The following is a 15,900-nucleotide window of genomic DNA, read 5'->3' as shown; positions in this document are numbered from 1 at the left end:
AGAATTAACACAAAAACAGAATCATGTTTAATACAGCATTTAAACTTTCTTTGAAATATTGCTTCATAAATTAATAAATTAGCTAATGCTCGTTTGTTTAGAATTAGTTTCTTGCAGAATAAAATAATCTGTAAAAAATAACTGAGTTTAGTAAAGAATATTGATATAACACACTAACTAACACTTATTTCACAAAACACATATCTTAAATTAACTAAGAATTGTCTATTTTAGTAAAAATGTCTCATATAACTAATAATTAATTAATTAATTAATTAATTAATTAATTATTTGATCAATTTAGCTATGGTTGTTTTACAGTGTCATGGACATTAAAGATATTATCTTCTAAATGCATAAATAAATTATCTAACTAATTATGAAGTTTTTGTGACAATATTATACAATAAATAAATAATAAATTACTAATTTATGATTACTTACAATTAGTGGGAAATTATTTATTTGAATGAGGCATGAATAGTTCTGATTATATTAAAATTAGCTGTAAATAATTTATACAACCTTTAACCTTTATTTTCACTCAAGAATACATTGATGGCAACCATAATTTTTTAGTGAACTTCTAACATTTTAATTATAAAAACAATAAACATTAAATGGCAAAGGCATTATAAAAACAAACAATAATGATTTAAGTAAGAATAATCTAAATTATTCAGAACAAAAAGATAAGTTGACAGGCTAAAATGTAAAGAGGAAAAAAAGAGAGAAATAAAAAGAATGAGCAAAAATAAAAAGAAGACTAAAATATGTAAGTAATTAAAAATAACAATACGATTATAAAGAAAGTAAACGGTACAGATAAAATAGGTATAATGAAACAAGGGGTTAGTGTAGATTATATATATTTATGAGTGCATATATTATTTCTTTACCTTAGTAATTAGTTATGTTCCCAATACATTTGTTCATAAAATGAATTCCCATTTTAATGCAGCCCATACTGGGGAGGATGTTTTAATCATAGACATGAATACGTGTTCACGTCTATTGTTTTAATGATGATAGTATTTTATTTTTATCATATGTTTAGCGACATTATAGCTACGTCAGTACGTTTTACGCTGGTTTTACGCACGGAGGGGTGAGTTTACGTATTACGCAGCGTACGCCAGACTGAGAGCGCAGCGAGGAAAATCCCTGCAGTGGGACAGTCAGTAAGTATAAAAAGATTTGAGAAAAGGTCTGGGTGTGATTCTCGGGAGTGTAGCTGAGTGACACAATGTAGGCCGTCTTTACCTCTTTACCTGGTTTATGAGCGGGGCAGATTTTAAAAGCTGTTTGCTGTTATTGAGAGTTGAGCTGCCTTTACTCTGAACGAAACGAGCTAATGCTAATGCTAGCTAGCAAACAATGTTAGTGAGCTGGATATCGAGGTAGCCCTTGCGGGTTAGCTTAGTTAGCTTAGCTAGCTGCGTTACGCACGGTTAGACAGCGTGTAGCCGGTAGTTGCTGATATAATAAACACATGTATTCCTGTTTACACTGTTAGAGTGTAATGATTTTAGCGCTGTGAGCAGCTGAGGGGGTTAAATTGATAGCTAGTTAGCTGTTGAGGACACATCATCAGACTAGCTAACCTAGCCAGCTGTTGCTAGAAGATTCCGGGTCATATGTTCATATGAAGTCATTTCACTAGAGACAGCAGCAGAACAATCTGCTGTATTAAAGAACTGAACGATTCGGCTGCGTTAGGCAAGTGTGTTAACCTACTTGGACAGATACTGTTACTTAGTTAGATAGTTAGGTAACTATGTATATGTGCGAGGTTAGCTAACGTTAGTTAAGACACAAGCAATCATCTTGATGATCTCGTGCTTGCATGGATGGTACTCCTAGCAGTACAGTGACCTCAGTGTAATTAGTCATTGTAATTAAAGTAATGTTAACTGAAATGTGTCATTATTAGGAGATTGGAAAAAATATAGTATAAATCACCAGAATTATGTAATGATTTATGTTAAGGGGTCAACCAGTTCCTAAATTATTGAAAACCTAAACTTATGATGTGAATCTTACTGCAGACCTTATTTACCCATGACAATTTGCCAAATTTCTCTCACCAAAGGCATTATTACCTGTCCGGTTCCTAGAGTTTTTACTGAACTGGGAAATCTGCTTTTAGCTACAGTGCAGCACCCGAGAGCTGGAATGTACTACCTGAAATTCTAAACTGAGTCACTAAATAATTTTAAACTAGTAGTCTCTAGCCACCTTCAGTCAGCCTGTAACTGCTTTTAGTTGAGTTTTTTTTTTGCCTTTTAATTTATTTAATTTTGTCTTTATTTATCATTTTTTTAGCCTTTTTATTTATTTGATTCATTTAATCCTTTTGTTTGTTTTATTACTGGTTTTACTTGTGACCTTTTACCATTTTATTTAGTTTATTTTGTCCTTTTATTTTTTATACTTTTTTTTATAAACTTATTATTTATTTTAGTTCTGTCATTTACCTTATAATTTGGGTGTTATTTTACTCCTCTATTTCTTTAAATGTGTTTGTCTTTTATTATTCTTATATTTTTTATTGCCTTTACATTTTATCCTTTTATTCTGAAATTATTTCTTCTTAATTAATCTTATATTGTTTGCTTGTTTTAATAATTTAAAACACAGGAATTTCCACTGGTGGTAAAAAAAATAAAAAAAATAAATAAAGACATCTTAAAAAATTAAAACGAAATGTAGTGAAAATGTGTCCAAAAAATTGGGCAGTAAAAATCATATTAGGCTGGGTTTTTTTTTTTCATCAAAAAAAGAAACAAGACCAGTTTGATTTAATTTATTTTCAGGTCTTACTAAATTCCAGCTCTGATGTATCTTGCACTGTATGGAAATTGGTGATCCCACCTGTCGTGATGCTAATTTAGAGCCGTTTTTCACGACGTGTAAAATTGTGACTTAACGCAGATAACAAACATAAAGACAAAAATACCACCAAAAACAACACACAAATTTACAGTGGTGGAAAAAAATAAACAAAAATGAAGGTAAGCTAAATGTATTGAAAAATAATACAGATTACCCAATACCCTACTAATAATGCAACACACTTTATAAAATATTGGACAATAAAATCATTTATGTTGGGCAGGTGTTTTATGTCAGGCAGCAAAATAGAAACATGACCTGAACATGAAAGAATTTAAACAATATATTATGCACACTCCAAACTTGCACTGTATTTATTCTTTTGGAATAAATATTATTTTTGTGCTGATATGATGCACCAGTTGCTGGCTTGGGTGTTAACAGATTTTATCACTTCCAGAGAAGAGCATTGTCAATAGAACAAAACCCACTGGAGGATCTCCGAATGTGCCTTAGATCATGTTTAGTAATTATAAATTTGAGTATGGTCACTTTAGGCAGTTCACAGTCAAAGCTTTCAATTTTACTGAACTTTACTTTTTGAGATGATGTTATTCTGCTAAACATATGCCCACATGTTCTTATATTTCAGATTTCCTCAGAAGTAATTGGAGAGAGCTTTTTCTCCAGCCAAAATGACAGACACAAAACGTCTCGCTTTCTCCATTATCCAGTTTCTCCATGACCAGCTCAGGTCTGGGGAATTGTCGTCAGATGCTCAAGAAAGTTTAGAAGGTAAATACTGATGCAGTTCTGAATGAATGGTTACTAAGCTTATATTTGTTTATGGTTTTGAATTAAAACACTGATATGATTGATCACTAAAACTGCTTTCCAGTTGCCATCCAGTGTCTGGAGACAGCATTCAGTGTCTCAGTGGAGGACCAGAGTTTAGAAGTTACTGAAACTTTGCCAGAATTATTTGCAAAAGCCACTCCAAAGGTAGCAGTCTATATTCTCTTTAATATTGCTGTTCAGATACAGAGTATTGGTATTATTTATGATTTGAGAATTGTAAATAAAGACTGTGTGTATCTATGACAGGTAAAAAACACACCTGAAGTTAAAGTCAACTCTACCAGTAATCCCCTAACAGAGGATCAGATAGCAGAGGCAGAAAGACTTAAGAGTGATGGTATGTATATAATGTGTGTTTGTTTTGATATTCACAAAAAATACTGGATTAAATTAGTCCCTTCTAAATTGGTTATTAATAAAATGAAGGTGGTGAAACTCAATGCACAGGTTAAATTCTAGTTAATAGTAATTTGTAAAATGTGTCTTTACCAGGAAATGACCAAATGAAAGTAGAAAACTTCAGTGCGGCAGTGGAATTCTACTCAAAAGCCATTCAGATTAATCCAGAGAATGCGGTTTATTACTGCAACAGGTAATAAAAATACTTAATTTTCCTTTCAAATGGAAAGGTTATTTTTATTATTATTATTTATTTTATTTATTTTATTTTTTTGCAAAAAAAAAAAAATAGTTAACTAATCTCAATCTGCTTGTTTTGTGTGTTTTCTAAAGAGCTGCAGCATACAGCAAACTTGGCAACTATGCTGGAGCAGTTCAAGATTGTGAACTTGCAATTGGAATTGATCCAAACTACAGCAAAGCGTATGGAAGGATGGGGTAAGACAAACATTCTAAACTAAGTATCTCTGTAAACCGAGTAACTTTTTCTTATAAGGAGAAGAAAATAATTTTTAATAGGGGTCATAGTCCATTTAATAATATATTTTAATTTTCTTAGTATCTTGTTTCTATAAAAGTGCAGGCCAAGACCTGGATTACACAGCATTCTCAATGAAGTTTCTCTATTTAAAATAAAAATGTAGTCCAGGATAAGGTCTTCTCTGCATCCATTATTATCCCCTTTTACCCTGTTTTAATGGTTAGGACCTCACTGGACCAACGGATCAGTTATTATTTGGGTGATTCTCAGCACTGCAGTGACACTGCTGGTGTGTGTGTTAATGCTACTATAGGTCAGACACAGCAGTGCTGCTGGAGTTTTTAAACACTGAGTTTTTTTTTTTAAACAGTGTGTTTTAAACCACTCACTGTCCACACTGTTAGACACTTTACCTACAGTTGCTGCTCCACCATAGGGATGTAAAGTCAAAGATAGAAAGTCATCTATTGCTGCACAGTTTGTGTTGGTCAAACCACCACCATTTCAGTGTCTTTCAGTGCTGAGAATGACCAACCACTCAAATAATACCTGCTCTTTTGTGGTTCTAAATGGTTCTGATAAATGAAAACACTGTGAAAGAAGGATTATACATGATGCAAAGAATCAGAAGGACTACAGTCTGACATTTTGAACTACAAATTGCCCATATGTAGTCAGGAAAAAGTGTAGAAATTATAAGATAGTCATAATACTCTGACTGGAGTATGTGTCTGTGAGTATCAAAAGAATGCATTGCTTTTATATATATAGCTAACTAATGTTTTCTTCTGATATCCAGGCTGGCTCTGGCCAGTTTGAACAAACACACAGAGGCTGTGAGCTACTATAAGAAAGCCCTTGAACTGGACCCTGAGAATGAGACATACAAATCAAATTTGAAAATAGCAGAGCAGAAAATGAAAGAAACGCCCAGCCCAGTAAGTGTTCATAACTTCTATTTTATTTCATTTCATTACTGGGAATTGAAAAAGATGACAGTTAGATTCAGATTCAGCGATTCACCATTGTTGCTTTATCTCTCTCAGACAGGGGGTATGGGTGGAGTTGACCTTGCTGGTTTGCTTAGTAATCCTGGTTTCATGAGTATGGTGAGTACATACATCAGTGTCTTATTTATGTTTTAACTGTGGAAATCCAAATAGAATTGACTGGTATTTTCTCTTTTTGTTTTTCAGGCTTCTAATTTAATGAGTAACCCACAAGTACAACAACTGTAAGTAGTTGCAGAATAGATTGTCATTGCAGTTTCAGGTTATGCCAATAAATGTCTGGTTATCACTGTACTAGAATATTCTAAACTTGTGAAAATAGAGTTTTATTTAACATTTTACCAGGCAATTCAGGGTAGAACCAAATCTAAATAGCGATACATTTTTGGTGGGAAAATCATCCAATAATTTTACAAATACTTATAATTGTAACTACTCAGGGTGTCAGGAATGATGTCTGGAGCCTACGGTGGTCCTATGGGGGGTGGCACTGCTTCCCCAGCAGCAGCAGCGGCGGCGGCAGCAGCAACAGCAACACCAACACCAGGAGCCCCAAATGACCTCTCTGGCCTTATTCAAGCGTAAGTTTACAGTCCTGCATCTATTGGTGAAAGTAAGACAGCCGCTAAAACTTTTTTTTTTACAGCTCTGAGACTATTTCAGTTTCTGAATCAGTTTCTCTGATTTTGCTATTTATAGATATATGTTTAAGTAAAATGGACATCGTTGTTTTATTCTATAAAGGACGTTTTTCCCAAATTCCAAATAAAAATATGGTAATTTAGAGCATTTATTTTCTGATTTTCAGATCTCAAATAATGCAAAGAAACTTTATGAAAGTTCATATTCATAAAGTTTTAGGAGTCGAGAAATCAATATTTGGTGAAACAACCCTGGTTTTTAATCACAGTTTTTATGCACCTTGGCATGTTCTCCTCCACCAGTCTTACACACTGCTTTTGGATAACTCCTGGTGCAAACATTCAAGCAGATCAGCTTGGTTTGATGGTTTATGATCATTTTTAAGTGGTCTCTTATTTGTTTCCAGAGATGTATTGTATATATTTAAAAAAATTGTGTATTCTTTTTTTTTTTTTTCTTCTTCTTCTTTTGGTGGACAGTGGCCAACAGTTTGCACAGCAAATGCAGCAGCAGAATCCTGAGCTTATTGAGCAGTTGAGAAGCCAAATCCGCAGCCGGCCACCCAGTGCTAGTAATGAAGAGCAATGACACTTAAAATGGTAAGTCTGATTACTGTTTTTTGGAATTTTATGAACGTGCGTTGGTGTGATTTATTTGGGCAGGTGTGAATACAGTAATCATGCTAGGATTCGGAGCAAAACAACTGCACCGAGAGACTAGCAAGAGGAGGTGATTTGACTTGGCCAGCTGTACTTTGCAAATCTGAACTAAACTGCTGTTCAAATGCCATTTAATTATTTTTTTTTCTTTCTTTCTTTTTTCCTCAACAGCTAAAGCTTCATCCTGGGACACACAGAAAAGACTGGCTGGTTATCATTTTCTTTTTAACATTTTTTTTTGATCGGTTATTCTTACAACTCCAGGGACAAGACCAATTTTATATAAAGATGAGGTGCATGTGTGTCTGGCTTCCTTCCCTGCCTTGCCTGTCTTGGAAGAAACCAGTGTAGCCTAAAATCTTAAGGTCATAGCTGGCCGCTTAGACGATAAAAAAAAAACTCGGCTGTACAGAAACGTCACACTGGTTTAATGTATGATTTCAGTGTAACTAATCCATGCAACTGGATTGAATCACTGCTACACAGACTGTCTGCAGACCTGCCAACCCAAAGTGATTCACTTCTACAGTAACAGCAGGCTTTGTCTGATCAGATGACTTTGTAACCGATATGTACAATGCAAACATAATGCATATTAAATGTCAGATTCTGAGTAGGACCTCATCTTTTTCATCCACTGGTAACCACAGCCTTGATGTAATGCTTTAGACTTTATAACACCAGTCATGCTGTGATCGTTATACAGCGGGTTTATATAACGTAAGCATGACTGTTCACTGCAAGTGTCATTTGGTTTTTAATTAAAAATTGGGAGTTTTGCACCAAACCTTCTCTCTGATGCATCATGAATGTAAATCTATGCTCAGACTGTGGACAAATCGGATTTGTTTTTTTTTAACCAAACTGTTGAGATGTCTGCACTGTTATTTGCAAGTGATGAGATCAGATTGCTGTGGTAACAAGGTCAATGAGAGGATCTAAGGTTTGGCGCTCTTCTTCGACCCCCACACTTCCAACACTCTGGATATTATGAGGTTGTTGTTTAAAAACTGAATTAAACTGAGATCACCTCTTGAGAAGAATTACTTTGGTTTGTGTAGTCCTCTTGATTTTGTAAATTGGGAAAACAAATTGGCCTGGGTTCACTTTACAGTTAATGTTCTCTCCATGTTGAATTAGCCAATTTGGGTGTCTAGAAAGATGACCCCATTAAATTTCACTTATCTGCAGCACAGAAAAAAAATCTTTTTTTTTGTAATTTAAAAATGTGGATACAACAGAACAGTGCTATGTGAATGTTATCAAAATACACAAAGTACATGAGTACATATGACAAAACTGGAGCAAATACATGCAACTTTGGATTGCATATTTTAAATTATTATATGATTTGTTGTACAGAAAAAGCAGTTGGTGCTGAATGCAACATATCTGAGGTCACAATATGGACACACTGCATACAGCTCTGAGGTCATTTGCAGTTGCTTCTCTTTCAGGTTCCTTTTAACCCTTTCAGATCTGAATTATTTACAGTGATAGAACAAAAATAAAATAATACTGTTTTTGTGTGTCTTAAATGCACATAAAAGAGGAATTTTCTATTATAAAATCCATATAGCAAATAAATTGATTTTATGTTTTTTTTCTTATAAACCATCCCTAAACAGTAACAAAGCATCAATAAAAATGTTTTTCTGTGCAGTGGGTGGGGCCAAGCTACTGTTTAATTGGTTTATAAACTTTTTCATTGGCTGGTTCATGGTCTATTCTGATGGACAACAGCTCTCGCACAATGTTACATTTAAAAATAAAGAAAATACATGATGTCCATTGTAACGAATGCAGGGTCTGAAATGGTCAAAAGAACTGAGTTTGGAAAACCTCCTGCAGTGTCCATGGATGGTTCTTTCCTCCAATGATTGTCTGATACGTCACAGACTGACATCACACCAGGACCAGGATATGGTAACTAGTAGCAACCGGTCAGGCTCTTCAGCTGCAGTTATGAGGAATTCGGTTCAACTCACTGAACCGATTCCCACGAAACGCGTTAATGAATCTTACACGCATGATTTTTCAGGTCCAGCAAAAAATGTTCTGCCCAAAGTCCGTGAAAAACCCGCCCTCCAGATGCTAGTAGGCACCAATTTAAGGTTAAATCATTTTCACTCGTGACTATAAAACAAGCGCAGTTCGGCAAGAAAACCGCGAATTGGGCAACTCTGGTTACAATTTTCCATTAAAGAACACAATGCAAAGAACAATATTAATACTAAAAGTAGTAAATATTAATTAAAAAATAATAATATAGAAATAATGGCAATTTGCATACATTAATTGTCAGTATAACTATTACAAAAAATATTTTGATCATGGTCAAATTTAGGATTATATATAAATTCTATTAACATTTAAATCTCGTTTGAAGACATATTTAAGTAGATAGAGATACGTCAATACTTTATTGATCCCAGAGGGGAAATTTTGGATATCCAGCAGCGGGTATACACAGTACACAAACTATGGAAGGACAAGATAAAACAATACTTATAAAAATACAAATACAATAAAATATAAAAGTCGAAAAGTAGAATTTTTTTAAATGACAATATCCTGCAAGTGTGAATGTATCCTATAATATACTTAGTAATTTGATAAAGGTACATCAACTATTAAAATGTTATGCAAAATCTGTCTAGGAAACACAAATGGACACATAAAACTAATTTAGACTAATCTAAAAAAATGATTGTCAAATTATTTATTTATGCCCTCTATAAAAAAATAGTTGCAGCACTTATTATAATATCCACTATTTTTTACTGATTATCAGAGGGCGATCTTAGTGACCATTAAATCTACTCTAATATCTAATAAAGTCAGGAATTAAACTTATTAAACAAACACACAACACAAATACAAGAAATCTATTTAAAAAAAACTTTTTTTTCCTAAATGCTAAATGACATCACAGTTTTATTGACCTATTAACACAGTACGTATTGACAGTATTCGTGTTATTAGATTTTTGATAACCTTTAAACTGGGAAAATCTATTCGATTCCAGAATTTCCCTCTGGGATCAACAAAGCACACCTATCTATCTATTCAGCTTAGTTTGAACTTTTGAACGGGATCAACTGATTTGTTCAAAAGAGCCGATTCAAGAGAAGGATTCATTTACTCGGACAGGGCTAGCAGGCAGCAGCAAGAGAAGCGGGTAATGTAGCTAAACAGTCACTGATAAGTTTATCTTAAGTAACGTAGATTAGTTAGGAATTTAAAGGCTGGGGCTGTGTGCTTAATAAATAAACATACAGTAACTTAGAAACAGATAAATATAGCTCATTTTATTATGGTCGCAGGGAGACTGTTAGCAACTGAATGCTAATAACATTTGCTAGCTAGCACGCTAACTAGTTAGCTTGCTAGCAGTGACACCTCCAGTGTATAAGTGGTGAGGCCAGCTAGCTCTTAATTTTAGACTTAGTTTGTTGGTAAAATGGTAGTTTATGTTATTAGAGTGAGCTGTATTTGCAGTTTGTAAGCACTAGGTTGGCTAAACTGAACGTGAACGGGCTTTGGCTGACTTCTGGCCAAGCTAACGAAGTAGTAAGTAATTACATATGCAGTACTATTAGCTAGCTAGGTTAGCTAAGTGAGGTTGTCTAAGCTTTGGTAGCTAAGTTTCAAACGTAAATAACGTTAGCTTAGCTAACTATTTATGTTAGCTATATAACCTGCTGATTTACAGTAAGCTGAGAAAAATGTTCCCTATTATTTTAGGTAAATTAGCTAACATTGGTAAGTTAAGCTACATTGTTCTGTTAGAGCGCTTGCAGGGGCTGGCTAACCACTCTGACTTTCTTTCTCGTTTGTTTTGATGAGCAGTCAAGGATGCGGTCCAGGACCTGACAGTGGTGTGCGTGTTCTTCAGCCGAGAGGAGAGGTGTTGCTCCCCTGTTTACATCAGTCATGCTCTTATTACCGTTCTTCTGACAAACCCAGCGCTGTGAATCTGAATCACAGCCTCTCTCAGCCAACATGGAGCTGGTTGTGGCCAAAATTCTCTGCCTGTTAGCGGTGTTTGCCCTCATGCTGGGGGGCATTCTCATCCCTGTGCGGGTGATGCAGTCAGACTTTGACAAAGCTGCAAGATACAGAAGGGCAGTAGCGTTCAGTAATTCTTTTGGAGGTGGAGTTTTCCTAGCCACCTGTTTTAATGCACTTCTACCAGCTGTTAGAGACAAGGTAAGTTATGTTACTGGTTAGCTACATGTTTAACACATCGCACATTTTTTACATTTGCACCTAAATCACTCAACTGTTAGAAGCACATGTACATGCATATATATTGGGCTGGAAAAGCCAATTTGCTGTCCTATGGAATATTCTTATTCTTAATATTCTCACCACAAAATGTAATCGTTTTCTTGTTCCACAGATTTTATAGTAGAATCTTGGAAATTGCAGCATTGTAGGATCTATACTGTTTTTAGGTTGCTTGTGTTTTTGGAGCAAAACTTTGTAAAGTTGTCATACAGTGGTCATTTTTCTCCCATAGGGATCCATACAAAACTGTCTGTAAACTTGTTATGCTTGTAGGACTTGTTTCACATTTCAAAAGATGCGCTAAGTGAATGATCTGATTTTTATTGTAGAAATGTTCCCAATAGGAATGACACCAGCTCGATCTACGCACAGCATCCTTTGTCTGCATTGCTTCTTAGTACTGTCTGTGTATGGAGGAGCTTGTAGACTAATCATCTTATGTTATGCTATCTAGCCTATCTTTTAAAAAAAAATCTTTTTCTCTCTCTCTGCTACTAAGATAGCCCTAGTGCTTTAGCTTTTTTTTTTTTTCTTGGACTTTTTTGGAATTTTTTGGAATTTTTATAAACTATTTAAAAACCCTTTTCATTTCTTGTCTATGCAGTCTCTCTTGTATATTGTCTTTTGTCCTTTTACTTTTGTACCACACTCTCACCTAAAGTACACTAGAGACAGTTTTCTTGTAGTGTGCAACCCTGTATTATTTTAAGGACAAAGTTCAATAGAATTACACACAGTAGTATTTAATAAACACAGCATGGTATATAAGGAAGTTTCTGTATCTTGTGTGAGTATCTTTTTTTTGTTTTACTAGTATTACACACTTTCACTTGGATAGAAGCCAAATGTTTGTTTCTTTTGTGTACAAATGATTATGATCATATCTCCCTTATGTAAATTTGTTAATCCTGTTTTTTCCCCTCAGGTGGGTGAAGTCCTAAAAATGCTACAGGCTACAACAGACTACCCACTGGCAGAGACCATGATGATGTTGGGCTTTTTCCTCACCGTGTTTGTGGAGCAGGCTGTGCTCACCTTTAGAAAAGAGAGGCCTTCCTTTATTGATCTAGAGACCTTTAATGCAGGAGGCTCGGAAGCTGGCAGTGACTCTGAATACGACACGCCATTCATCGCACCCCCGCGGAGTTCAGCGGCCCATCAGAACCACCACTCTCATCACCATGGACACTTTAACCCCGCAGAATTAACACGAGCAGGACCGCTCCGGCTAGCTAGCCTAGTCCTGGCCCTCTCTGCCCACTCAGTCTTTGAGGGTCTTGCACTAGGGCTTCAGGAAGATGGGGCTAAGTTGGGCAGTCTCTTCATCGGAGTGGCGATTCATGAGACCTTGGCAGCTGTGGCTTTAGGAGTCAGTACGGCTAAAGCAGGTCTGATGCTGCGGGATGCCAGTAAGCTTGCGGTAACTGTCAGCCTAATGATCCCTCTCGGCATTGGCCTTGGAATGGGTATTGAGACTGCCCAGAACCTGGCAGGTAGTATTGTTTCCGTGGTGCTCCAAGGCCTGGCAGCAGGTACCTTCCTCTTCATTACTTTCTTCGAAATTCTCTCACGGGAGCTGGAGGATAAGCATGATAGGCTACTGAAGGTGTTGTTTCTTGTCCTGGGATATGGCGTGCTAGCAGGTCTTGTATTTATCAAATGGTGATGGACAATTCAGAAGAAGCAAAGGAAGCTTCTCTCTTTTATGTGCCAGTTGATAAACCTGCTCACCAGCATAACCAAAGGACAAAAGGTTTATCTTTTTCAGTGACTGCTCCAGTGGTTACACACTGCTTTTGGCTTTCTTTTTAAAGTTTTTTTTTACAGTCCTGCACTGGATATACAAGAACTGTATTATTTTAGATGAAGAGAAATCAGTCGCACAATGTGTCTGTGTGTGTGTTTTTTTTTTTTTTTTTTTTGTATTTGTGTTCTTGTCCTAATAATGGTCCCAGTCCTTTCAAGTTTGGCTTACGGCAGTCTCTTGGTATTCTGTATGTTTTAAACCATTCCTCAACAAATCCTGTGCTTTATTTCCAAGCTGAAATCGTCATTGACCATGGCCTGAGGATTGAGAGTTTGAATCACAGGTCATGCTGCTTTGTCATTAGCAGCCAAAACTCGAGAGAACACAGTTGGCCATGCTCTCTCTGGATGGGTAGATAGCGCTCTCCCTCCTCATCACCAAATATTAGAGTATAAAGTAATGATGCCAATTGTTTTTCATCCAGGGATCTTATATTGAAGGCAAATTATTTATTAATGTGAACATTAGTAGAATGGGATACTACTGCAAGTTAGAACTTAGATTATTTGTTTGTTACTGAATCATGTGATGTTGCGGAAGTTATGTGATTAATAACTAAGAAATTGTCCAAGTTTTCACTGTTGATTTAAAACCCCTAAATGTTTACATAAGTTGGATATATATCTAATGTAACACTGCATGTTAAATAGACTACTGTTTAGAGTGACCTCCATAATGTTTGGGACAAATGCATTTACAATATGTCCAAATGTTTGTGGACACTTATTCTAATGAATGCATTCAGCTACGTTAAGTTAAGTTAGTTTAAATTTCTTATTGCTTATACAGCTGAGCAAATGCACATATTATGCTGGTGTAGTCCCTGTAGTTAAGTACTGCCAATGGCATAGGACTCTCACAGCACTTTTTCACCAAAAGAACTCTGGTTCTTGAACCAGTTCTGTTTAGGCTTATAAGAAACCTGGTGCTTTTTAGCAAACCTGCCCACGTTTAAACCAGTTTTAGTGGAACCGTCAAAACATCACATCATACGTCATCAACAGAAGGTGATGCACAGCGGTGGTTACCGCGGAAGTACCTAGTATTCTTCCGTTTCCTTTGTGAACAAACGTTTCTGGTTCTAGAACCCACTTTTGTTGGTGGAGAATTAAGTTTGTGAACCAGAGTGGTGCCGGTTCTACGTCGGTTAGGATCAGATGAACACAAACCATTATCACTACAGCTAATGGGCACTGTGGACCACCATTCATTCATATGTGGTTTAAATGAACGTTGAGATTTTGTTCGAAACATTGTTTCAGGTTTGAAGTTATTCAGGTGTGTTCAGGTGTGTACAGAGCTCTTGTACAACAAAACAGATTAGGGAAATGCTTCATGCGGAGATTGCATCTCCAATTAAACACACATGAGAAATCACAGATGTATAAAAAAACAAAAATGTATGTCCCAGTTTATTTATTAATCTTTGAGGAAGTTAGACAGCCTGGGCGGGACAGAGGCAAGTAAACAGAGAACAATTTTTGTCTCAAACATTACCAAGGGCACAGTATGTTGAAATCATGGAGATATGCACAACTGTACATATACAAGTGGTTTTTCAGATAACAATGTACTGTAATGATATTCTACTGAAATGTTCAGAAACCTGCAAAATGTGCAGAAGTTTGAGCAGCAGTGTAAAATATATTCTTTTAACTATAATTTAAAAGAAATATAATCAAGTTCTTGGATGAAGATCAGACCTATTTGTTTTACCTGAGGGAACTAAAATAACACTATTTTACACTTACACTCCTGAACTGAGATAAAAGAAACAAGTTAGCAGTGGAGAACTCTACACTTTCCGTTGATGCAGTAATAGTTCAGTGGCAATTTTAGGGCTTATGTTTTGCTGTTGAGAGATTGATTAGGTAAAAACATACCCCATCCTAATATACAGTAGTTTGTGGTTCTGTGATTTTGTACATTTGCACTCTTTTTCTGTTTTGTTCATGTCAGGTGTGTGGACATTTTAATTTTACAGATCTAGTGCATTTCATTGCCAACATCCTCAGTAATTCAGCTCTGATTCAAGGTTATTCTGGCTTATAGACTGAAATAACAATGAAGACTTTATATACAGTGCACATTACTGTGCAGTGAATTCCTGTCCATTCTGTTTATTTTGACCCTGTTTACACCTGCTCACTTAAACAAGTTTTGAGTATCCGGATTATTATGATAAGGTAAAGACACCCACAACATAATTTGCATATTCTGTCCCACACAGTGATCAGATTTTAGTCTAATCAGACTAATCAGATATTCATTAGCTAACAAGTGTAAGAGCATGTGGCTAAATCTTGTGACAAGGTGTAAACTCTTAAGATATTTTGTTTTTTCAAATCATGCTTTTTCCCCAGGTAATTTTTGCAGCCAACCTTTCTGCCTTTATATATGTAGCAACAAAATATGTCAAGCCAACCAAAGTCCCATATGTGCTTGACTGATTACCTTTGCTAAAGCACAGGGCTTAGTACTACTGGTCTACTTACTAAATGAATGTATGTAAATGTGATTGCTGTAAATTACACTGGGTTGGTGTGTATTGTAAGTGATAGTTAACAGTGTGAGCTGATCTTTTTAATATACTTCCTATTCTTCTTTTGTTCAAAAATTGAACTAAATTTATTTCCAGGTTTTAAAAAAGTTACTTTGTTTTTTTTTTTGTGATTTTTATGTAATGGTATGAACATGGATTTAATTCCTTTGGTGTTGGAGTTTTCCCCTGGATTTCTTATGTAAACTAATGGTGATCTGTAGTGTTTTACAACAACATTAAATCAACCCTTAAGTTATCTTGAAATCAAATAAACATTTTTTTTATGTTTAACCCACTGAGTATGGATCGATGTTGAAGTGTTAATGTACTTGGTATTGTAAAAACAGACAAGGCTGCTTACTAGACAGTGCTCT

General features: G+C 35.5%; 2 protein-coding genes across 4 annotated transcripts; both read left to right on the top strand.

Moving 5' to 3' along the window:
• Positions 1-1,081: 1,081 nt before the first annotated feature.
• sgta (small glutamine rich tetratricopeptide repeat co-chaperone alpha) lies at positions 1,082-7,930 on the top strand. Of its 2 annotated transcripts, none has more exons than XM_007240203.4 (12): positions 1,082-1,181; positions 3,488-3,630; positions 3,734-3,837; positions 3,940-4,030; positions 4,186-4,285; positions 4,426-4,530; positions 5,373-5,511; positions 5,620-5,682; positions 5,770-5,807; positions 6,024-6,164; positions 6,705-6,824; positions 7,056-7,930. In XM_007240203.4, exons 2-11 carry the CDS (start codon positions 3,531-3,533, stop codon positions 6,811-6,813), a joined length of 990 nt encoding a protein of 329 aa, XP_007240265.3. In that variant the 5' UTR covers positions 1,082-1,181; positions 3,488-3,530; the 3' UTR covers positions 6,814-6,824; positions 7,056-7,930. The 2 variants fall into 2 exon arrangements, with proteins under 2 accessions (XP_007240265.3, XP_022525420.2); XM_022669699.2 differs by lacking the exon at positions 1,082-1,181 and adding an exon at positions 1,230-1,248.
• A 1,984-nt stretch (positions 7,931-9,914) lies between these two features.
• Positions 9,915-15,817, top strand: LOC103038117 (zinc transporter ZIP3). Of its 2 annotated transcripts, none has more exons than XM_007240201.3 (3): positions 9,915-10,065; positions 10,737-11,096; positions 12,103-15,817. In XM_007240201.3, the coding sequence occupies exons 2-3, from the start codon at positions 10,890-10,892 to the stop codon at positions 12,841-12,843; spliced, it is 948 nt and encodes a 315-aa protein (XP_007240263.2). In that variant the 5' UTR covers positions 9,915-10,065; positions 10,737-10,889; the 3' UTR covers positions 12,844-15,817. The 2 variants fall into 2 exon arrangements, with proteins under 2 accessions (XP_007240263.2, XP_022525419.2); XM_022669698.2 differs by lacking the exon at positions 9,915-10,065 and adding an exon at positions 10,104-10,457.
• The last annotated feature ends 83 nt before the right edge of the window (positions 15,818-15,900 follow it).

This window comes from Astyanax mexicanus, chromosome 16, assembly GCF_023375975.1.
Source record: "Astyanax mexicanus isolate ESR-SI-001 chromosome 16, AstMex3_surface, whole genome shotgun sequence".
NCBI classification, from domain to species: domain Eukaryota; kingdom Metazoa; phylum Chordata; class Actinopteri; order Characiformes; family Acestrorhamphidae; genus Astyanax; species Astyanax mexicanus.
Note: the sequence above shows the minus strand (reverse complement) of the source record. Positions and strands in the feature narration are given on the sequence as shown.

Coding starts and splice junctions, on each gene's coding strand:
- sgta (XM_007240203.4), top strand. CDS start 3,531: ATGACAGACACAAAACGTCTCGCTTTCTCCATTATCCAGTTTCTCCAT. Junction 4,286..4,425: donor GCGGTTTATTACTGCAACAG/GTAATAAAAATA, acceptor TGTTTTCTAAAG/AGCTGCAGCATACAGCAAAC. Junction 4,531..5,372: donor AAAGCGTATGGAAGGATGGG/GTAAGACAAACA, acceptor TCTGATATCCAG/GCTGGCTCTGGCCAGTTTGA.
- LOC103038117 (XM_007240201.3), top strand. CDS start 10,890: ATGGAGCTGGTTGTGGCCAAAATTCTCTGCCTGTTAGCGGTGTTTGCC. Junction 11,097..12,102: donor TACCAGCTGTTAGAGACAAG/GTAAGTTATGTT, acceptor TTTTCCCCTCAG/GTGGGTGAAGTCCTAAAAAT.